At 32.3% G+C, this 24,711-nt stretch overlaps 1 protein-coding gene across 1 annotated transcript; it reads right to left on the minus strand.

Moving 5' to 3' along the window:
* Positions 1-5,494: 5,494 nt before the first annotated feature.
* LOC132714540 (uncharacterized) lies at positions 5,495-24,340 on the minus strand (the record flags this gene model as incomplete). Its single annotated transcript, XM_060697433.1, has 4 exons — positions 24,118-24,340; positions 7,539-8,130; positions 7,083-7,241; positions 5,495-6,202 (listed from the first exon to the last, which is right to left on the minus strand). Coding segments are annotated over exons 2-4 (1,437 nt in total), but the record flags the coding sequence as incomplete, so codon positions are not given.
* Between the last annotated feature and the right edge of the window lie 371 nt (positions 24,341-24,711).

Here is a 24,711-nt window from a genome sequence, read left to right on the forward strand (position 1 = left end):
TCTCAAAATGCACTGTCATCTGAGGTTCTATTGTTGATTGAACATTTACAACAAACATTATCATCATTATCACATTTCACTCGGTTCAAGTTTTTCTTTTAAGGAGGTATATGCACAAAAAACATCAAATTTGACTGATCCGAGCTCATTTGTCACGTGAGCAAAGAGACGAATTTACATCCTAATTACATTTCAAAGCTATTTCTCAACATTTTTGGGTTTTCAGCAACTAGAGAAATTATCGAAGTATTTGTTTTTCTTTAAATTTTATATCAAACCAATTCAAAATGACTAAATATCGCCACTGAACTTACCTTCTTTCCTGGTTCAAAGTCGCGAAATGGGATGAAAGTCCTCATTATATCGAGCAATATCCGGGGTACGGTATACCGCAGTGGTTATGGTCCTTGCAAACTAACCATAGTAAATACAGAAGGACAATAACTAATAAGACTTTTAGGATGAAACTGAGGGTTGTCGTTCTTGTTAACGGTTTTCTGCTTTACTGTAATCTTTCCTTCAAAGAAGTTTAAAAACAAAGTTCAAATCCTTTATGAGGTATTGTCTAAACAATTATGCAAAAAACTGAACAAAGGGCAATAACTTCAAATTGATGCATATCATTGTGCATTTCATTCCTCCTAACTGCGATATATCCAGCGTTCATATCTCAAATATTTGTTCCAGCTATACTCCGAATAAAATTATGGAATGGAAGGACGAAAGAAGACTAGTACCTTGTCCCCCGCCGACTTTAAGGGGATAAAAGAAAGAATCATAAATGTTAGTTAAAATCACATTTTTTGCATATCTTGGTAGAACTAACAAAAATCGTTGAATTGTATAATTCTGCCTTTTACAGTATGGGTTACCTTATAAGATATTTTTCTCCTGCTTGGCAAGGGATTTTGCTGTATGCTACTAAAGACAAATGCGATGGTAAAGACAACTATGATTCTTGTTTTGTTTTGTGTGTACAATCGTGCGTGCGTGTGTGTGTGTTTTGTTTATTTTCTATTATAAAAACTGGCACGTAAATAATATTTACTGTTCTGTTTAATATGTATAGATACAGATTACTAACACCCTCCCCCAAAGGAAAGAAAAACCCTGCAAACTGACAGTTATCATTAATATCACCTTTCTGTGTGTTATATTATTTCCATATAGATGGCATTGCTAAGATTCCCAGTTCAGTGAGCAGGATCGTTCCAGAATTGGTTCATTAATGATTCATCTATAGTCAACCTTATCTCTTGTCATGTACGCACACATTTTAAAACACAATTAAGTTAATATGCTGTTTCTACAAAATACTCAGCCAAGGTAAATATCTATTACAAAACCTAAAATGAACAATAGTAATTATCAAATGCTATTTCAGCAAAATATGTACACCAAGATATTAATTATTATTATTGGTTTTTGATTTATTTTATTTTGTTATTTTCAAGGTCATAAAAGCATAACTTTCAGTCTTTAAATTGTCAAAGTTGTCAATTATGTAATACATGTAATGTGCCATGAAATAGCAGCAACTCATTTTTTTAACTTTTTATTCGCGACAAAAATGATTTACATCACCGCTAGATAGACTTCATCATGTTCATAAACTTACAATTTTGATGTTTTTATACCTTAAATCACAAGTTCAACATACAATTAAGTCATTATGTTTTGAATTATGAACAAAATATTATATTCAGCAATTATAGAATAGATGCAGGCCCCTAATGCTGCCCATGAAGTACACCAAAGCAAAAAAGCATTACATTTATCTTAAAGCAGCACGCCTCCAGATTCCAGATTCATGCTAATTTTCATAAAAAACATTTGAAATTTATTTAACAGTATATTATTTTGACGTTACCAAAAGAATTCAATTTACACATTATCAATGGTACATAAAACTCATTTAAATAACCATAAAGAGGTCCACAATATGCAGAAATAGCCCTTACTGCGTTAGTAACGCAGTAGAAATATAGTTATAAATACTGACATATTTGTCATTAATTGCACATAACATATAAATTACTACTAAAATTTTGAAACTTTATATTTTTCCAAAAATCTTTGAACATTTTTCTCAGGTTTGATTTTATCGAAATATTTTTGTTCATCTGAAAGCGTGCAGCTTTAAAAATACATATCTACTGAATCAAAATCTTTATATATCTAACTATTTGTCTTTTGGGTGATCTATGAATACAATCAAGACATAGGAGAAAAAAGTGAAAAAGTACATTTCAATTTAATATATTTATGTTTAAATTATTTACTATAAATCTTTAGTAAAGGTGTGTTTAAAGTGCATAGATCTTAAAGTGTGTTTCATGTATTTCGTTAAGGTATGAAAACACCAAACTTTCTGAGTCCGAGAGGGGGCGTCTCTGAAAAAATCGAGTTCACTTGGAAGCATTTTCCATTTTAATGAAATTATATAAATAGTGAAAGGTTTTAATTATATTTGCAATTATATCTTATTGCCTATTTATTTTTATAGACAATAAATCTATAAACGTTTCTTACAATTACCTACAGGACTGTAGATATTCCTTGGTGCGCTACATTATATTTTGATACTCTAACTATTTCTTATAATTAAATTATACTTTCCACAAAAATTGTCCGAGTGAGAGCGCGAAGACGCAGTATCCTACAAGTATTTCAACACAACGGTCGTCTATGATAAAAAGGGGACATAACTCAAAACACAGTGCTTTCAGAATTATATCAGAATTATGCACCTTGGCCAACAACTGGACCTTGTCATGGTAAGTATTCAAAGTTTTATGTTGGTACCTTCAAAACTGTTTTTGGTTACATTAAGGTTTCTGCACAACGACATACGTTCCGTGGTATGTCGCCGATAAGAAGAGAATCAAATGTGCACGTGCAACGAGGTTACATTTTTTAAAAGAATTTGCAAAATGGGTACCGATATAGCTAACACCTGTGACATCAACAGAAAGAAAACTATACCTAAAAAGAGTAGATTCATCAATTACACACTGTAATATCTATCCATAGAAAAATAATAACTTTGAAACTTGCAATTTATAAATGAGATACTGTCAGAATAATCAAGCAGTATCTATTGGTTCTTTATACAACGAGTTAATGTTTCCCTACAGCGTTACATTGTTTGATATGTAGTGTAAATATCGCGTTTCAATGTTTCAAATTATTTTTAAGTCAAATTAAGGTTAAAGATATATTTGAACTATTCAACATACGGGTTCATTATAAAGGTTCGATAGCTATTGTCCAAGTATAAATCAAATTCGTAAATGAATAACAAAGTTATAACAATCTCAGCTAAATTCAATATTTGACCTTGATGGTCAAGGTCATTCATAGGTCAATGTTATATTTGAATCTTAAACATTTTGCCCAAGTATTAATCAAATTTAAGTTCAATGTCATTAAGAATACAAGGGGAATTTCAATCGTGTCTACAAGAAGGTCTTGCCCAAAGGGTTGTTGTGTGCAAGTATGAGAATTATCAATAAAAATATATAAAGCCAGTGTTCAAGTTTCCGAACGGCAACAGGAAAAAACGAACACATTATTGCATTTACTTTAAAGGCTCATTATGCCCATTACGTTTCATAAAGCTATCATATTTATTTGTCAAGAAATTGTATTTCTTTATAATGCTTCAGTTTCAAAAAAAACCCATCTTATTTTCCATATGCATAAATTAACTTTTGCTTCTTTTGGAAATGGTTATAATACCTATAAAGAATTAATATTTTGTAGGCAGCCATTTTGACATTTTGATACCTTCATGACTCATTTCTCTACTGTACGTAAAGCGCTAATATATTCCGTAGCTTAACATCTCACTTACATGATTGACATTTCTAAAAACAAAATAGAAACAAATGCATTTCTGAGGCATAATGTGCCTTTAAACTTCCGGCTACAGAGTTTTTTATTGGTATCATGGAAACCTCAGTAAGTTTCAGCAAGTTTTAAAGATAATATACCATGTAACGTCACATTTAACTTATTCCACAGTTAAATCATTGGCAGTTTTGTAGCTATCTGCACAGTACATATCCACTTTAATAGATATTTCATCTCATTATCTAATAATAAAAAGGAATTTTAAACTTAAGAAGTAAACATCTTAATTTATTTTTTAATAAAAGATAAAAAAGTACCTGCTTTGTTCTTTGATCGGCATTGCAATCCCTGTAAAATAAAAATATGATATTTAGAATGTTTTTTGATGAAATATTTAAGCGTTATTTTCTTCACATCGTAAGCAAAATAGTAGTTTGTAATTGAAAATGAAGATATTATTATTGTTATATATTTTGTGTCCATTTCGTGACATTTTCATCGATGTAGGTTTAACGGCGATTCACCAATGGCATTTTATGTGCTTTGACCGGACTTTCCTTGGATCTTACCTTATACGAACTTTGTTGAGATTTGACCAAAAGTGTATCCGGCCGGTAAGTAGGGTAGGGACTGGCAGTTGTGCATGACACGTCAGCACATTACTGTGAATATTTGTGCCAAGTGATTTAAAAATAACTTTTAATTTAACGAAGAAAACATTATTTACAGGAAAAAATACACAGTATGACAGACCATGTAAAGATTTGACTTTCAATTGTGACATTGACCTTGGAGGTAACTGTCCAAGTGTTGCGAATGAAATATCGTCGTATTATTGTGAAATTTGTACAATAATAATTTAAAATATCTTGATTTTTGAAAAAGATATTGAACGGACACCAAATATACCTTATACAGACTATGTGAAGTTTAGTCGTTCAAGATGGCCTTGATCTTTGAGGGAGGGTCCGGGTGTTGCACATGACACATCGTCTTATTATTTTGATCATTTGTGCTCAATAATTTCAAAGTTCCTTCATCTGTGCGAAAAGTATGGACTTGACACAATAACAACCTTATGACACAATTTTAAATTGACCTTTGAAGTAGGCATTTTGTGTTGCGCACCACGAGACATTGTCTTATTATAACAAACATGTTCGCAAAATTATTTAATTAGTTTTGATAAAAGGCTAAGTTATGGACCGAATACGAAGGTTTGGTAGACGGACAGACGGATGGGGACTGTTTCTTTATATATCCTTTTCTTGAAAGGACGGGGGACAATAAAGGACAGAAGTACCATTCTTACGCTCTACACTGAATGATTTCTATTACCCTTATGAACAAGACAAAAATGTAAACTGAAAATAATAAACGGCAATTACACAAAACCCATTAAAGGCGTGGCGTATCGCAAGATCTATCTACCTATGATAGTTTCGGGTTATGATCTGGACAAAGGTTAAAAAAATGAATAATAAGAAAGGGAATTTCTGGAAAATCTTATGGATAGAGTTATTTATCTTAGGCATTGCATTCTGTCGTAACAAGACCTATTTTAAGTTTGTAATTCAAATATTTTTCAAAATTTGGACTGACAAAACAAAGGCAATAAATTAATAAAAGATATAATTACATGTCCGCTCATATCAGACAAAGCAGCACTAGCCCCCAGAGCTTTTGCTTCTGTACCAGCCTTGGTGATTGCAGATAAAACGTCTTCTTTTCTATCACAAATATCAGAGATTGCTTCATTTTTCTGTCCATCAATATCTTTTTTGGCCTCGGAAATGTCTTTTTTCACCTGTTCCCCGGCTGTGTTTATTTTAGATATACCATCAGACGTCTTCCCAGCTATGTCTTGTTTTGCCTGTTCCCCGACTGTATTTATATCAGATATGCCATCAGACGTCTTCCCAGCAATGTCTTGTTTTGCCTGTTCCCTGGCTGTGTTTATTTCAGATATACCCTCAGATGCCTTCCCAGCAATGTCTTGTTTTGCCTGTTTCTCGGCTGTGTTTATTTCAGAAATACTATCAGTAGTTTTCCCAGCAATGTCCTGTACTCCCTGTTTCTTGGCTGTGGTAATGTCCAATATGACAACTTTTTTTTCTACAATAATTGATTGTTTTACCGACATCCCAGCGTTTTTAACATCAGCTAAAACGGCATCCTTAAATGAATCTACATCTTGTTTCAATTTATACCGAACAGCTAATGCTTTCTCATCGAGTTTACGCAATGATTCTGCTGTTTTGTCGTCAAGTTCGGTCAACGCATTATTTCTCATCTGAAGAAGTGATACTTTGTCTCCTTGGCTTATGTGTATTGTGTTGTTTTTTAACTGTAATGTAAAAGGCATATATAATTGTGTTGTATACCGATTGAGCTATTACGGCGACTACTATATTATCTATAACTATTGTCAAAAACTGAATTACTTCACTGTAAGCAATATTTACTCCCAACAACAGAAAACTTCATATCATAAAAAAAATTCACAACTTATTCTCAGTCATTATAATAATGTCTTTTAAAGAAGATCCGCAATCAATTAAAGAGGAAAAATCAATTAATGACAATAATTGATATTTTGAAAGTCAACTTGTCGGTCAAATATCCCACAGTTTACGCCATTTATGTTGCTTTTCATATTCAATTTTTATTCATCTCTTACATGTATAATTCCTTTTGTTTTCTTAATATACAAACTGCTGACATTTTTCTGTTTTTAATATCAGTGACCTTTACCTTGACCCTACGAGGCCAAAAGGCAATCTTTGAACAGCTTTCCCAAATAAACTACATGTATGTACTTTGTTTTAGTATCATGTGTCATTCCTAACTTTAGCTATCGGCCGGAAATCTTGTTTTATTATTTTAGCAGCATTTTGAAAGCTTTCTATTGGCTTGTCCCTTGAACAATTAGTGTGTAGTACAATGTTAAATATTCAGTTTGAGACAAGTTTACATTTACATGAAACACAACGTATCGGTATAAGAAAAATTAAAAAAAATTATTATTATAAGCTATCAACTTATTGTAAATTATATAATGCTTCACTTATACTATGCCATTCGGTCGTCATTTAAAGGAAATATACCAAATTGTATCAAAGATAGTCGGATGGCATCCCTTAGTTCAATGAGCACTTTGTATAAAAAAAGATACTCACTTATCACATTATTAAATCAGATTCTAATTGTAATATGATATTAAAAACCTGTGTAAGTTTATCAACCGCTTTCTTTGATGCCTCATCGTTAATCAGAGACTTTGGATCTTGAAGAACTGCAATGAACGCGTCCAAATAAGAGAATAGAGTTGTTTCATCAATTTCAAGCTTTGGGCTATGCAAGATTTCATTTCGGAAGTCTCTCGCCTGAAAACAAACAATTATTAAGAATAATCCAAGCAAATAAGTTCCATTATTGTTTCATTGTTGTTTTGTTTGTTGTTGTTTTCTTAAATATATGTTTCAAAATAAACAATATTACCTTTTCTACTTGTTCAGTTCTAATTCCTGATGAATTATTTATATGGATATCAAACAAACTGATCTATCTCTTATAATAATAAAATGGTTAAATGATCATTTTCACCATGTTGTCTATTCATTAATGAAAGAAAATGTTTAATAATACAAAAAATGTTTATAATTATAAATTATTGTACTTACCAAATGAAACGAACTGGTAAGATTAATACTGGTCACAAAGGTTTGTATGGACTTGTTGTTTATGATAATGCTTAGCAGACCAGCGGCATCTGTATCTTGAGCTGATGTCCCTGGACCTTTAGTTGTTTGGAAACATTTTGCATAGCTCCACCCATGAGGATCCGAACACCACGTACTTGGATCAGTGTTCTTCCATAAGGGGTCCATAAATACATGCTCATCTATAATGGAGTCGTACAATTTACTACAAATGTTGTCAGGGCATTTCCTACGTCCGCCTGGTCTGCTTCCAAAACAGTTTGCGGGGCTTTTTTGGTGACATGTGTTTTTGTTACATGCCTTTGTAGTGTTCAAATGGTCAGGAGAAAGATTATGTGACGTACACTGGTTGCACTGTTGTGGTGCTACAGATGGTAATGTCAATATTATTTTTTGAAGGGTATTATCACGACATTGCAGTAATTTTTCTCCAACAAATTCTTGAAGTCCTTCCTGTAAGTATTCAAGTCCTTTAGAGCCTCGCACCCAATTCGTAAACAGATCTGAATCCAGTTCCTCACTTTCCATCATAGCATTTTCGAAGCAGGTCAGTCTGAATGAAAATATTTTTATAAATGTGATATATATCTAAGCATATTATTAAAGCATTGATTTTAAAGTAAATTTGTATATATGCTTAGAAAAAAAGTATTATATTTTCAAGATTTTTGTTTCCATTTTCCATTTATCTATCATATATGGTCATCTTTCTTTTAGAGATAAACAGGCGACTGTTAAGTGTGAGATAAGTCTTTACCACAGGTCAACATAGTACAGGAAATCAAAGCATCGCAAAGCATGACATAAAACATAAAATAAGCGGCCATTTATTGAAACTTGAAATTGTCGTCTGCTGGGCTAATAATCAACAGTTGAATGCAGATACAGTTGATGAAACATGTATTGTATGCAACATAATACTGTCTACTTTTATAGAATTTTAAAGATTCCCAAATATGACTGACAATTGACCTTCATAAGCATAGCCATTGCATCGGTTATGCACACTGCCTTTTTGAGTTGAATTTAAATTGTCTGATACTTGATCCACCATCTCTAGACTAGTGGGTTCAAACCCCGCCAGGGGCAAGCCATTATATCATTGAGTAGAAAACTTTAAACTCCGCTAAGTACTTGTTTGTTCCTACACAATCGACCACACTTGAACTAAAATAAACACTGTATAATAAACTAATTATCTGAAAACCATAACTACAGTTTTAGCTAAACCATAGAAAAAATATTTTCTCTACGCAAATCTTCTTCCAGCTTGAAAGTGTTAGCCTCATGAAATAATTGTATTCCCTGCTGTCTAAGGGATCAATCAAGCAATGAAAAAATGTTAATAAATAAAATGAACGCATATAACAAAAGGTACATGCTTTAACGATAGTTCTTACAAGGTAAACTATTCCTAAAGAAATAATGTCACTTTAATAATTATTCTTTATCTAAGTTATACAGTCTTATTATATCAAGCTGTCATTTGTATACTGTTGTTACATTCAATGAACATTATACGCATTTATATATTTATCTTCGATATATTTTTCGTATTGTTTGCCTTTCCAATTACATGTATATACTGTCATGACAACATGAGGTAATAATACAATTACATGTACATAATAGAATAAGACAGTATCAAACTAACATGATATATAAATTGTTAACATAAATATTACGGGAGAGTCATAATTACAACAAATATTTCAATAGGGTTCTCCACAACATTAAATTTATATAATTTTTGGCTCATTTGATTTTTAATATAATTTCTTAAATAAATAAACAAAGTTTGTTTTTGTAATCTGGAAGGTTAACATCAGTGTTCATAAGAAGATCAATAGAATGCATATTATGTTTCTTAAAAAATAGTTAAGTTTCAAAAAACGTTTCCTGCTGTCATCAAAACACGGACAGCCAAAAATATAATGAAATTCATCACTAATTGATATATCACACAGTGTACAGACACGCCTGTTTAGTTCGATGTTATTCCAACTTCCGGTTTCTACTGGCAATTTATTATTTCCTGTTCTAAATTCTATCATGTATTGTAAAAATTTTGATGGAGTTTTTACAAGATATGTTTCAAAACAAACATTATGTTTGAATAATCTATAATTTATGCATTTACTAGAATTCTCAATATCAGAATACCACTCATTTAAAAATAAATCTGATAATTTTTGTTTGACTGACATCGTTAACCATTTAAAGTTATGGAATTCATGGTAATTCCAAATGTTATTCATACAAAATATTCTGAACAAATTTTATCCACTTAAATCTTAATCTACATGTAGATACAGTCTGGGAGTTATTAAAATTATTTAAGGAAAGACGACATAGCAAACACGGTAACTTGTTCTGTCGTGGTATGACTAAGTCAGACCAATATGATATAATTCTAAATTTAATTTCAACCGCCTCCGTGGTCGAGGGGTTAGAGTCGATGACTTCTAATCCAGTTACCTCTCTGGCGTGGGTTCGATCCCCGGGAGATGCTTTGGTAGTTTAGCGCGGAGGAAGGTAGTCTAGTACTGGTGTAACTCTCAAGGAACGATGGTTAGGAAACTACCCGCCTATATGACTGAAATACTGTTGAAAAAGGCGTAAAATGAATCAAACAAACAAACATTTAATTTCAATAGATAGTGTTTTTATACACGTTTCACCGTACACCATACTATTTTGTGTACTTGACTTAAAACCTAGAATATATTTTAACATTTAAGCTCTATTCTTTCAATACAATCAATATTAACAAAACCCCATATCTCACATCCGTACAGTAGGGCAGGTTTTACACTATTTAAAATAAATCTATTTGCATGTCAATTTGCATATCTAACTTTTTACTTTTTTATAAGACTATACATAGTATTAGACCCCTTTGGACCGCGAATGTACATGTTTTTTTCTGTTATCTATTTTCAACATTATTGAGGCTATGATTGTTTTTATGTTGTTATATTTAGGAAATAGATATCAATTCTGAGTGCATTGTTGTAGAATAATGCACGGTTTGAGTTCAAATGCGTATTAATATAATCACGAAGGCCGATTAATTACAAAGCATTTGAACGAAAACGTGCATTATTCTACAATAATGTACGAAGAATTAATATCTATTTCCATTCTAACACGTCAAGAAAAATAAAATTATTATTATAAAGTTGGACTTTATGCTTGATGGTTAAAATTTTTTTCGCCTCAGAGATTTCAATAGAAACGTTCTTTAAAGGCTGTTCCAGTGGGTTGCAAAAAAACTGTCGTTAAATCTACCGTGGTTAGAAACATTTTTGAGAATAACGAATTTTGAAAACGTTGATAAAACTTTGTTTGTTTATTTTATTTCACTCTATAATTTTTCAAGCGAAAAACAAATTATTAAAAGTGAAATAAATGTAAAACTTAGCTCGTTTGCGACATTAAAAAAGCGTACTTGATTTGATTGTTTTGTACGTGCTGTTTGGCGCCACATTATGACGTCACGTAAACAACACTTTTCAAACACAATGGCGCCCTCAATGTGAAAAAAAGGGTGATAATAAGAACGGCGAGTGCATTGTTGTAGAATAATGCACGTTTCGGGCCTTCTTTGTTTATATAGAAAAATTTCCGATAGTGTTAGAATTGTTCTTATATGATTTGCATATTTTCCTTTGTAAACTCCATGTGTTCTTTTTTAAATAATTTTGTTTAACCATTAAGATTGTTTGATTTTCGGTAAGTTCCGTTATGAGCTCTGAGAGAGTTATATAGTTCAAAAGGTAAACTACAGATTTATAATTTCAACGTGCCCTACGTTTTGTAAGATCGAGACCACGTAGGGCCATGTCTTTCAACGTTATTGAAGCTATGATTGTTTTTTATGTTGTCCGTTTTGTTTTTAAATATTTTGCGCTTAGTTTTGTAATGTCTATATTCTTAAAATAACATGGATTTAAGAATAAATATTTAAAATTCAATTAATCAGTAAAATTCTATAGGTACCATTTAAATACGCAAAACAAAATACAAATCGAGAAAAAAACGTTTCTAAGTTGCTTTCAATATGTGTAGAAATCGGTTAATTTCTTAAAAATCGGTAAACGTAAAGAAGAAGTATGTCTCAAGCAATAGAATAAGTAGAGATCTAATCACAGACCCTTAACATATCAGGTAATCACTGCACTGGCTCTGCTATTGTGGATGTAACGACAATCTTTACATTAACCTGGTGTGACCGTCAACAATTTAGTTATATATTATTTCTCATAAAAAGAAGAACAGAACCGAAGTGAGATTGAATATTTAAATGAGTTCTATAATTTATTCATAATTGACAGTTCAATAAAAGCAGACTCTAATTCAAGCGATTTAAATCATGCTCCATAAATATTATACATATCTCCATTTTTGCAAGCACACAGTCATTTCCATTAATAATGTTGCGAAAATAAAGAGTCAAACGATACGGCTCGATCTACAGACCCCTCTTGGATTAGACACGGACGATCGGCACGATGTCCTGCCAATAATTGTCAAATTATCATAAAATAATCTCCTCTTGATCATCGAGACCGAAACTACTATCAAGCATCCATTTACTATAGTAAGTGACAAGACAAATCTGCCGAAAGCTATGGAATTTGGCAATATCTTTTCTTATATTCGTAACTCGTGCGCACGAAATATCATCTCGTGTGCACGACTCAGTTACTCTGTGCACGACTTAGTAACTATTGTCCAAGACATAATATATGCGTACGAATTACTACATAGTATCGTATGCGCAATAGATAAACAAAGACACACACATGCCACCTCCGTACCAACGTAGTTTGGGATAAAAAAAAACTAGAAAAAAAATGCTCAGTACTTAAATAATGTCACCGAGAGTATTCATGTGCATCCTGATACCAGAGGACGAGCAAATGTAGAAAGAACCCATTTAAAATTTGTCAAAAAAAATGTTAGGTATATTCAGAGTGTCAATAACAATAGTCATGTTTATATGGCTTTGTAAAATTAAGAAATTAAACAAAAATAATCAATAACGTCTTAAAAGTGTAATTATAGGTTTTAATGATCTGCGTCCTTTGTAAATATAAAATGGCCGCCCTTTGTAATGATATAATACCTCTGAACCTGTTCAAGACACACAAGCTTCATCAACTTCGTACAAATCCGTACATTTTTAGATATTATAGCATAAAATCGGCTGTTTTTCCCTCTTTTGCCCATGTTATAACGGGACCAAAACCATGTGTTAATATAGTCACGCGCTCTTGTTATAGCCCGGTTTCACCTATGAGCAATATATACAGGGCCCAGTAAACAAACAAAAAATGACGATTTGGCCTGTTTGCCAAAGAGTCACGCGCTCTTGTTATATTAAAATTTATTGATTCGATGGCCTCAATCGCATATTCAAGTAACTATGCCGGAAATACGGCGTATAGACATCGGTGCTTATCTTGGATGTCGCCCTTTCTAAGAAACGGACAGTTGTCAACGTAAACAAATACAGTAGAATCTACCTGTCATTCAGTTTAACACTCCGATTAACTTACAAAACTAGATAACACAAAATTAATATGCGAAAATGTTTTTTATTTATGTTAATGTTGATAAATGCTCTTTATATTTCTTTGAGAGAATAATGCTTAGTGCCTGATTTTTTTATAAACTTGTTTGCTTGAAAAAAAAAACAACCGATTCTGATGTCACTGATCTTTTTTCTACCGTCAATCTGACATCATTCTAAGAATTTCTGAGGGTCATGTTTTGCCTTGGGTAAAGGGTAGAGTATTGTAAGGTTGTTGTTTTTTTCTTGAGATAATAAATCTCCAAAGGCCAAGCTTTGTTTATCAATTAAAATTCAAAATTTCGTTCGGTTCCGAGAATTTTCCAAGTTGTTGGCGCCGGAAAAATAAAAGGCATAGGTAAAACATGTAGAATTGGATAAAAAGAATTTAATGTAATTGTGTATTGTATTAACTATACATCACGAATCTGTTTGGGAATTTTATGCTATAATAGCGTCAACGCACGTTTATTCCTCAGAACTGTTGGAGCCGTTCCTCGGGACTCTGCAGACGTTATAAAACGGAAAAACGTACGTTAACCCTATATTCGAAATCCTATGAAAAAGATAGTTTAACTTTCTTTTATAGTGCAACTTATTATTGGAATTATTTGCCCACAGGACATCAAACAAATAACACTGGGTAAATATTTAAAAAGCTCTCTTTAAAGAAAAAGCTAGAAACTAGATGTTGATTGATTACATAACATCTTCGTATTGATTATGTTTATCGTTTATGTGTGATATATGACAACGTCCCAAATGTGTGAAGTTGGCGGCCCAGCGGCCTGGCGGCATGAAGTTGGCGGCCAAGCGGCCTGGCGGCGTGAAGTTGGCGGCCCAGCGGCCTGAAGTTGGCGTCCAAAAATTTTAAAGTTGTAGAAATGTTATTTTAACACTAAAACGGCATTTAATGAAGTTTTAAAGCATTTATTGTTATTTAAAGGATATATCAAAAGAAAAAATCACTTTCAGAGAACTTTTTTATTTTGTCACTTTTGTGAAGTTGGCGGCCCAGCGGCCTGAAGTTGGCGTCCAAAAATTTTAATGTTTTAGAAATGTTATTTTAACACTAAAACGGCATTTTATGAAGTTTTAAAGATAATTATTGTTATTTAAAGGGTATATCAAAAGAAAAAATCACTTTCAGAGAACTTTTTTATTTTGTCATTTTTGTGAAGTTGGCGGCCTGGAAGCCCAGCGGCCTGACGGCCAAAAATTTTAATGTTGTAGAAATGTTGTTTTAACAATTAAACGGCATTTAATGAAATTTTAAAGATAATTATTGTTATTTAAATGATATATCTAAGGAAAAAATTCACTTTCAGAGAACTTTTTTATTTTGTCATTTTTTGTGAGTTTGGGGCCTGGCAGACCCCAGGCGGCTGACGGCCAACAATTTTAATGTTTGTGAATGTTTTTTCTAATACTATAATCGTATTTTATGAAGTTTTAAAGATAATTATGTTATTTAAAGGATATATCAAAAAATAAATCACTTTCAGAGAACTTTTTATTTTGTATTTTTTGTGAAAGTTGGGCGCCCAGCGGCCAAAAATTTTAATGTTTGTTTGAATAAATTGGGGGTTTATTAACCTAAGACGGCATTTTATGAAGTTTTAAGATAACATTGTTATTTAAAGATATAATAAAAGAGAAAAAATCACTTTCAGTGATTTTTTTATATTTTCTTTTTTTTTGTGAAGTTGGCGGCCTGTGCAGCCCAGAGGCCTTTGACGGCGAAAAATTTTCACATATTGAAGAAATGTTTATTTTAAACAAATAAAACGGCATTTATGAAGTTTTATTAAGACAATTCTTGTTATTTAAGGATAAAATAAAAAGACAAATCACTTTTGAGATTCACTTTTTATTTCTTTATATAACTAATTTTCTGAGTTGGTGACCTTTTTGAAAAATTTTACAGTTTATTGAATATGATATAAAAAATGGTCTATTGGAGATGAAGTTTTGGTTATTTTAAAGATATATAAAGAGATATATATAGAGAAACGTCTTTTTTATCATTTTGGTTGAAGTAGCGGCGTAACTTGTTTTATGCGTGGTACGCTGGGATTCCAGGCGTTGACCATTTTTTTGGCTTATTGTCGTTACATACATACTGCGTTATTTCATACTTGTTCGTGTTTTTGAATATTTCGCTCAGCGACAGAGCACAGAAATGACAGCCTCCACATTATGGTGGTACAATTTCTGTAAAAAATATGAATGTCCTTTATGAAGTTTTAAAACAATTTTTTTATGCGTGTCCTCATTTTTATCTCTCCCTGTCCGAACGCATAAGTCAGGTAATTTACCTTTATTGACTTTACAAATACTTTTGCTTCACATTTATCTAACATAACTTATGATTATAGCATGGGGTTATGTCCATCGCCTAAATGATTTTCCTCCTTGTTATTGGATGAATGAAAGGTTGAATGGTCGGATTCCGATTGCTAGACGAGTGGTACAATTGGTTCGTTATCGGGGTGAAAATGTATTGAATGTTTCTGTTGTTCATTTTAACGCTGTTATTTTTAAAGTTCAATATGTGAACTTGTAATTTTTTAAACATTGGGTTTGTTTTTAAATTTGTATATGTTGTATGTTGCTTGTAAATGTAGTAATTGTTTAAATTATTAATCATGCATCACTTGTTTATCAATTATATCGGTTTTGCTATTGCTGTCCTTCACACTTCATTCTTAGGTGTTGTAATTACAGATATTCCAGATTAATGTACCTTTGCTTTCTTATTAAAATTTTAAAAAAAGGCTTTGCACCCATTTTCGTCTGCATCGCATAATAGTTTTTATTTCAACACCGCATGAATTAAATGGTAAAAATACATTTTTGTTACATTGACTGCCAGTATTGGGGAATAGAAATCTTATTTTATAATGGTATAATTATTTTCTAATATATTTTAAAAATAAAAACAGAACTTGTACATGAAATAAATATCCTTATAACCATATCATTACTATAATTATAGTACTTATTATGAATGTATATTTATAATAAATAAATTAAAGTATTATTATGGCGAGTGGTTATCGCGTCGGACTAGTCATCTATGTATCGCTCGCCGTGTTGGCACAAAGCCAGTTAGGGGCAAGCCGTTATTTTCGTGAGCAAGACACGTAACACTAAATGAATAATAGAATATATCATATCTCCTCATAATCAGAACTCTCTAACCACTACGCTGCTCAGTTGTACGTATCCACATCCACTTTCATTCTTCTATATATCAATAAAAATGCAAAGTGAAATAACTGAATAACTTGCACAACCCATTATATCATAATGGTATGACCCGTTAATAGTTATCGAGTTCGACTTGAACCTTTGTTTACATAACAGAGCGAAAAAAATATGGAATGCCATGGCTGTCTTATATTGTTCTTTTCGAATTTATTTAACCATTTGGATTATATAAGTTCACTTCGACTATATATGAATTGAAAACACCTTCTTATTTAACCGGAATCCATTATATTAATCCACAGTTACAATATATGAAACCATAGCCGTTCAGTGTATGAAAACCGTGTTAACAATTATATATAGTTGATTTTCTCTATATATGATTCCAGTTCTTCAATATATGGTTACTAAAGTAGCCCAAGTATGGAATCAGATATCCTTATATGAATCCGAATTATCAAAATATCAATTAATCTTTTCAATATATGAATCCATTTTCAATTTTTGAATCCAAAAGTAGAAATATATAGGTTTTTGGTTATCACATTATATGATACCATTTTTCAATATATTGTACAGAAGTAGCAATACATGGAACCAGATGTCCTGATATGAAACGAATTATAATATATCAATTCATTTTTTACAATTTATTAATGTATGTAACCGAAGTAGCAATATATAAGTTGATTATTACATTATATGATACCAGTTCTCTAATATATGATACCAAAGTAGTAATATATGCAACCAAATGTCCTTAAATAAAACCGAATAATCAATATATCAAATCGTTTTTACAATATAATGAAACCATTTTATCAATGTATTGGACTGAAGTTTCCATATATATGTTGATTTTTACATTGATATGGCACCAATTCCCAATATATTTGTCATAGGTTTGCTAGTTATATGAATCCACTTTTCAATATATGGAACCAAATGAGCAATGCGTGCAATTATACTGACGGGACTTTTTTAAAGGCTGTATTCTATCCTCGCACCGGTATTACAGTTTCGCGCCAATATTCCTTGTTGAACTGTCAAAATACCAGCGTGCTTCACTAATGGCAAACTGCACATTTTCTAAATAAGGAAATATTTGAATTTAAAGTCACATTCAATTACTTTGGCCTTAAAATGGGCTGGGCAAGGAAAACTTTATATATGTACGTTATATATGTACGTGGTGTATGTAAAATTTCAAAGTCATAATTTAAGCTATTGAGTCGTACTGATCATAAACAAGAACATAATTAAACATAAGTTTATCTCGACTTTTACCTTTGATCAAAAATGGGCATGGCCAGTAGGACACATCAAGGTTAATCTATTCACAAAGTTGTAAAATTAACCAGTCAAATAATTGATTTCATGAAAAAGTGTATGCCTTGTAATAACAGAACCCAGTGACCTCGGCCTTTGACTTGTTGACTTGAAAATAGGCTATTTTGGTTCCATATAGTGGAAATTGCTATCATAGAATGTAACATCAACTTATATACTGCTTCTTTGGTTCCATACATTAATAAAATTATTTCATATCACAGAACGACTTTTCATTGGTCGCTTTTATCCTTTTGTCCTTGGCATATTTTGTCATTCTGTATTAGTTGACCATCTGGATCACTTATTTGTTTAAATTGAAATTTCCCACCCAACCCTTTCATTTTGGTACCTTTATTGATTGGTAAATAAAAGTGTTTGTGTTGTTATATTTTTCTGGTCCTTCGGAACCATTAATGTCAGCACTATTGAGTGTTGAGAATTGAGTACCGCATAAGCCGGTGCTAGGGGGCGTGTGTGATGTTGCATGTATTCATTATCCCTCATGCACAGACGCAATCATTGGTTCATTTATTTTGATATTTCATTGTTTTGACTCCAGCATGTGTGTATGCTGTTATTTGATTGGCATTTATGTTCTTTTTGGTAACAATTATGTTGATGATGTCTTTGCCTGAGACTCATGGAATCTCAGAATGCAGGTAATATGAAAATCTCTTAGTAAATTGTGTTTATAAAAAAAAGATTATAATTGAACATGCAGGCCGACTAACAAAACATGTCCGATTAAAATTGAGGACTGTTATATGTGACACACACTGAAAACGTAATTATATATGCCTTGAAACTGTGATCCTTGGTATACCTAAATATATTCTCTGAAAACTGAATTTTGTCTTTGTCATTTATGAGTGAAAACTTAAAATTATCAAGCTGTGGCAGTCAGCGTGCTTTCTTTTGCATAAACAAGTCATATTTAGTAACAATTTCATCGATTTTAATAAATTTCTACAAAACAAATATTTTTCTCAAAGATGAGCACATTTAAACTGTATGTATTCTATTTAGGTCTGAATGAAATGAAATGAAAACTCATGCCAGGATTGTAATTTGAAAGGGGTTAATAAAAAGAAATAGAGACATTCAACATTTAAACAGTTATGAAAGGGATAAATAACCACACTATCTCTTTGCCTATTTAAATAAAATGCGCGTATTATCGTTTTATTCGTTTGACACCACGTTATATCCATTGTTAAAATATGATAAACAAGATCAACAAGGAAAGGTGGCGTTCAATGAACACAACCCCCACACGATCCAGCAACAAGAGCCAGTGGCTAGGAGCCCAGGAGGACACCAAACAATAACTGGGAAGGGCAAAAATCGGATAATCACTAACATCATACATAAGAAGTCGATCATTGTTGTCCTTTTTATAATAATGGGTAATGTTTCCGTTTATTCATACCCAAAGCGCCCCGACGAATTTATCATTAATGTATATACATACAGATGCTTGAAGCGTGTAATTGAAAGGATTTAATTTCAACGCCACTCTTCTTAGTGATAATAAAACGTACATTTTTTAGTTAAAAGATATTCAACTAATGTTCTTAAATAAAAGCGACAAAACGTGTCCTTAGTACAATATTTTTTTTTAATATTATCTTAAAGAGCACAAAACACGCAAGACATAATTGGCAGTTATGAAATACTTAAGGATATACTATGCTTATCCTTGAGTAAAATATTAAGTAATACCGGACACGGTATAATAACGGATCCCTGTCAAATATAAAAACGGCATGGCTGTCGGACTAGTGATCATATTAAGATATCAAGTCTAGTTGCTTTAAACCCTCCAGGGACAACCTGTTGTTTCTATGAGAAAGTAACTCGGATTCTAGAGTGTGTCTATAACCTTATAGCTTCCTACACAATCGGACCACATTCCAACTAAAATAAATACTTTATATTAAACTAACAAAATACAAGAACCGGTTGACCCGGGTGATGCTCCCCGAAAAGGTTTTGGTCACAGTGAAGTATAAAAAAAGATCAAAGGGCTAAAACTAAAAAATAAGGCAAGACAGAGCAATGGTATTATTTAATGAGATCTATCTATCTATTAAGGTTCGTGATGATATCTCTTATAGTTTCAGAGGTACGTTCCGGGTCAAATTTAAAGTGTAAAAAGTGAAGAAGTAAAGTGAACAAAGGGCAATAACTTCAAAATAAGACAAGGCTGTGTTAAGGTTCTTTAGCATTGCAGTTTAATCCAATGAGATCTATCTACCTACAAAGTTTCATGTTGATATCTCTAATAGTTTTAGAGTTATGTCCCGAACAAATAAATATATAAATAAATATAGGGCAATAACTTCAAAATAAGGCAAGTCAAAGTTATAGTTCTTTAGCACTACACTTCTTCTCAATGAGATCTATATACCTACAAAGTGTCATGTTGATGCCTCTTATAGTTTAAGAGTTATGTTCCGGACAATGTTCAAAGTGTAAAAATAAACAAAGGACAATAATTCAAAAATTAGGCAAGGCATAGTTACTGTTTTTCTTCACTGTAAACCTACTTAATAAGATATATCTACAAACAAAGTTTCATTTTGGTACCTCTTATAATTTTAGAGTATTAATGTCCAGGACAATGTTTAAAGTGTAAACATAAACCAAGGGCAATAATTCAAAAATTAGACAAGGCAGAGATACGGTTATTGTGCACTGCACACCTACTCAATGAGATCTATCTACCTACAAAGTTTCATGTTGATACCTCTTGTCTTGTTGTTTTAAAGTTATGTCGCGGACAAGAAAAGCGGACGGACAGACGGACGGACGTACAAAGCCGCAACTATATCACCCTTCAGGGAGCATAAAAAACGTAAGCGTTCTAAAACTACAACAGTTTTATCTAAAAAAAAAATAGAAGAATTATTTTCTCTATTTTTGTATATTTTGGGCTTAGTTTTGTAAAGTCTTTACTCTTATAACATGGATTTACGAATAAGTATTTAAAGTTCATTCAATCAGTAATATTCAATCAGTAAATTTCATTAAAAAAGTTACGTAAATCAAAATACAAATCGAGACAAAACAGTGTTTCTAACTTGCTTCCCATATGTGTAGATTATTATGAAAGAAATCAGCCTTTTCCTTTAAAGAAAACTGTAAAAGTAAAGATGAAGTAGGTCTTAAACAAGATCTAACCACAGACTTCTAACATATCAGGTATCACAGAACTGACTGTGCTATTGTGGACGTAACGACGATCTTTACTTTAAGCTGGTGTGACCGCCAATATTATTTCTCGTAAACTAGACGTGCAGAACCGAAGTGAGATCGAATCTTTAAATGAGTTCTATAATTTATTCATAATTGACAGGTCAATAAAAGCAGACTATATATATGTATAATTCAAGCGGATTTAAATCAATGTCAAATATTATACAATACAAGTAGTGCTTTATCCATGTTTACATATTTTGCAAGCACCAGTCAAATCCCATTGATAATGTCGCAAAAATAAAAAGTCAAACAATACGGCTTGAATTAGGCACAGGCGATCGGCACATTTGTCTTGCCAATAAATGTCAAATTATCATAAAAAAATCTCCTCTTGATCATCAAGACCAGTAACCGTTTACTATAATAATTTGCAAGACAAATCTGCCGAAACCTGTGGAATTTGGCAATCTCGTAACCGACTGTGCTAATTCGTATGCGTGACGACCTTTACATTAAGTTTGTGTGTCTTTTCAGAAAATAGTTTAATAATCTACATTAAATCTCATTCAATACTACGAATAGAATAGAAGTCTGAATATTTAAATAAATACTCAAATATGACGGGATCAATAAAGTCATACGAGACACGTGTATACTCTTTTTAAAAGGTAATATAATACTTGTTACCTGATCGGTAAAGCAATTAAAATAATTATTGCAAAATCATGCTTTATGTATGATTATACGTCAGTAGACATGTTAAAGATATAGCCCTGGATATTGATTATTCTTTGTCAGGTTATATTTTTGTTTACAATATTCTTTCAAAGTATAATTTACGTCTTCGTTTTTTGTATTGATAAGCAGCGGTTTTTTACGGTGGCACAGAGGTGACATGTGTGTGTTTTATGTATCTCTTGCGCACAATATACTTTGTAGTGCACACGAGATACTATGGCGTACGCACGAGTTACTAAGTGGTGCGAATGAGATAATTAAGTGGTGCGCACGATATAGTATGTCTTGCGCACTAGTTACTAAGTCGTGCGCACGAGTAACTATGTGGGGCGAACGAGATAAATTATTCTTGCGCACAACCAAATTAACCAAATGAATTCAAATTACACTATAGATATGATTTTTCTTAGATTCGTTACTCGTGTGCACGGCATAATATCTCGTGCGCATGACATATTATCTCGTGCGCACGACTTACATGTAGTAACTGACTTATTAAATATTGTCCAAATCATAATATATGCACAAGACTTACTACATAGTATCTTGTGCCCACGAGATACATGTCATCTCCGTGCCACCGTAGTTTTGGATTATAAAACTTGAAAAAAATATGCTCAGTGCACATAATTAGTGTCACCACCCAGAGTATTCATGTTCATTCTGGTACCAGAGGTCGGGCAAATGTTTAAAGAACAAATTTAAAATATGTCAAAATAAAATTGTTAGGTATATGTTGGACGGAGAAAGTATCAATAATATATGTCCTGCGTATATGTCTTTGTTAACTAAGGAAAACGGAAGTAAACACTTACATCTAACAATGTAATTAAAATGCGTTAATAACCAGTGACCTTTACAAATAAAAAACACTCTGAACCTGTTAAAAACGTACAAGCTGTATCAAATCTGATGAATCAGTAAAGTTTTAGAGATTCGAAATGCTATGAAAAGATAATGAAATTTTTATTTACTATAATAGTGCAACTAACTTCTAGAACTCTTAGCCCACAGACATTTAAAACTAACAAAATATTGAGCATTTCAAAAGTTCTCCTTGAAGTTACAAGCGAAAGCTAGCACCTCTAAGCCAATTGCACTACATGTTGCTTGATTAGCTATCAGTCTTCATGTTGTTGCGTTGTAAAAAATGTGAAAAAAGATCATTGAAATCTGGTAGCAAAGTGATCACTCGGAAGCATTAATCACAACAAAATTACAAGAGAATTGCAGACTCGATTTGATTGAGTCTGTACATGCAAAATCAACACACGCAGCATATACTTTCTGTATGATATATCATGTACGATAACTTCCTTATTCATTATTGTTTTCATTTTATTTTTTTTATTCCAATTGTATTGTATATTTTAGCAAGTATATGTCCTAGGACCCAATTGATATGCCCTAGGAGGTTGATAGGTAATCGGAACTTTCTGAACATAGCACTATACATCTTTTTACTTATATAATCATATATTCGGCACCCTATTGATACTTAGTCAAATGCAAATAGGATAAACTTTGATGTTTGTTTCGATCAAAAGAGTATCTTTTGATCATTTATGCACAGTTTCATCAAAACTACTAAATGGTTGTGGAGGATATGTCATTTACAGGTTTTAGCTCTTGCAGTCAACTTGCTAAGCAACCAAAACTATTTGTTCATTTTTATAGAGTCATGCCCAATGATCATTGCAGTATAGTTCCATTAATGGGCTATTGCTTGAAGAGGAGATGACGTTTTCTATTTTAAGCTCCGGTTGCAATCTGGCGGCAATACTTTCCAGCGGACCAGTACCATTTGGGCAATTTTAATAGAGAACCACCGAAGAGTTCTTCGTGTACAGTTTCCCTTTCAAGATTTCTTTTGCTAATCTAAGTCATGTCAAATGTCTTTGAAGTCAAATTTCAATTGTTATGCTTATGCTTATCAATACATATTATTGTCGCCGTGGTGTTGTTTAGGAAATAGATATCAATTCTGAGTGCATTGTTGTAGAATAATGCACGGTTTGAGTTCAAATGCGTAGTAATATAATCACGAAGGCCGATAGGCCTGAGTGATTAATTACAACGCATTTGAACATCATTGATTAAATGTACGGGGAGATTTTTTACAGCCGCCACACGGCACAAATAACACGGATGTGACAATTAAATAGAGAAATACAGAATCCCTAAAGAAAACCTAACACGACAAAATTGAAAATGTTGCAGGTTCGGTTTGATTGAGCCTGTTGGAAAGTGCCAGTTACCGTCCACGCCCCCTAGCACCGGCTTAAGCAGAATATAACATGTATACACAACGATCTTCAAGGATCGAAAATATAACATCATTGATTAAATGTACGCGGAGACTTTTTACAGCCGCCAGCCTGCAGCACTTTCAATTGTGTCGTTTTTGACGTTTTTTTAGGGATTCCGTTTCCTCTATATATTTAAGATAAAACGTGAGAATAAAAATGTAACACTTACCTGTTTTTATAACGAATGCGCTCTCACTTCGGGAATATCCACAAATTAACAAATTCAAACAGTCATATAAATAATATTTTTCAGAAAACACATAGTTATTTTGATAACTAGTTATGCGTTATAATCCATTATCATGATGTACATAATTTATAACACATCCTGTGCGTATAAAGAGGTCTATATAACTTACGGGTATTATAATTTTATAAACTTTACAAAACGGGTGTAAGATATTTCACGCAACTGATCACGTGACTACTTTGTTGCTAGGTAAACTATTATGACATGTTTGGCTGTTGATAGTATATAGATAAATACAGAATCCCTAAAGAAAGCCCAACACGGCAAAATTGAAAATGTTGCGGACTCGGTTTGATTGAGCCTGTTCATGGACGGTACTGGAAAGTGCAATATGTTGAAAATATTAATAAGAAAAAAACATGGACCAATGCGGCCTCGAACTTAAAACACTTGTGGCACTTAGATTATAAACTCGTGATTTACCCTTTTGCGCTATAACGCTAATTTCACTTAGTTTAGAGATTCAAATTAAATTAAATTCCATCGTACAGCGTACATTTCACGGAACTTACC

This window comes from Ruditapes philippinarum, unplaced genomic scaffold, assembly GCF_026571515.1.
Source record: "Ruditapes philippinarum isolate M1 unplaced genomic scaffold, ASM2657151v2 ctg4254_1_1_1_1, whole genome shotgun sequence".
In the NCBI taxonomy this organism is placed as follows: domain Eukaryota; kingdom Metazoa; phylum Mollusca; class Bivalvia; order Venerida; family Veneridae; genus Ruditapes; species Ruditapes philippinarum.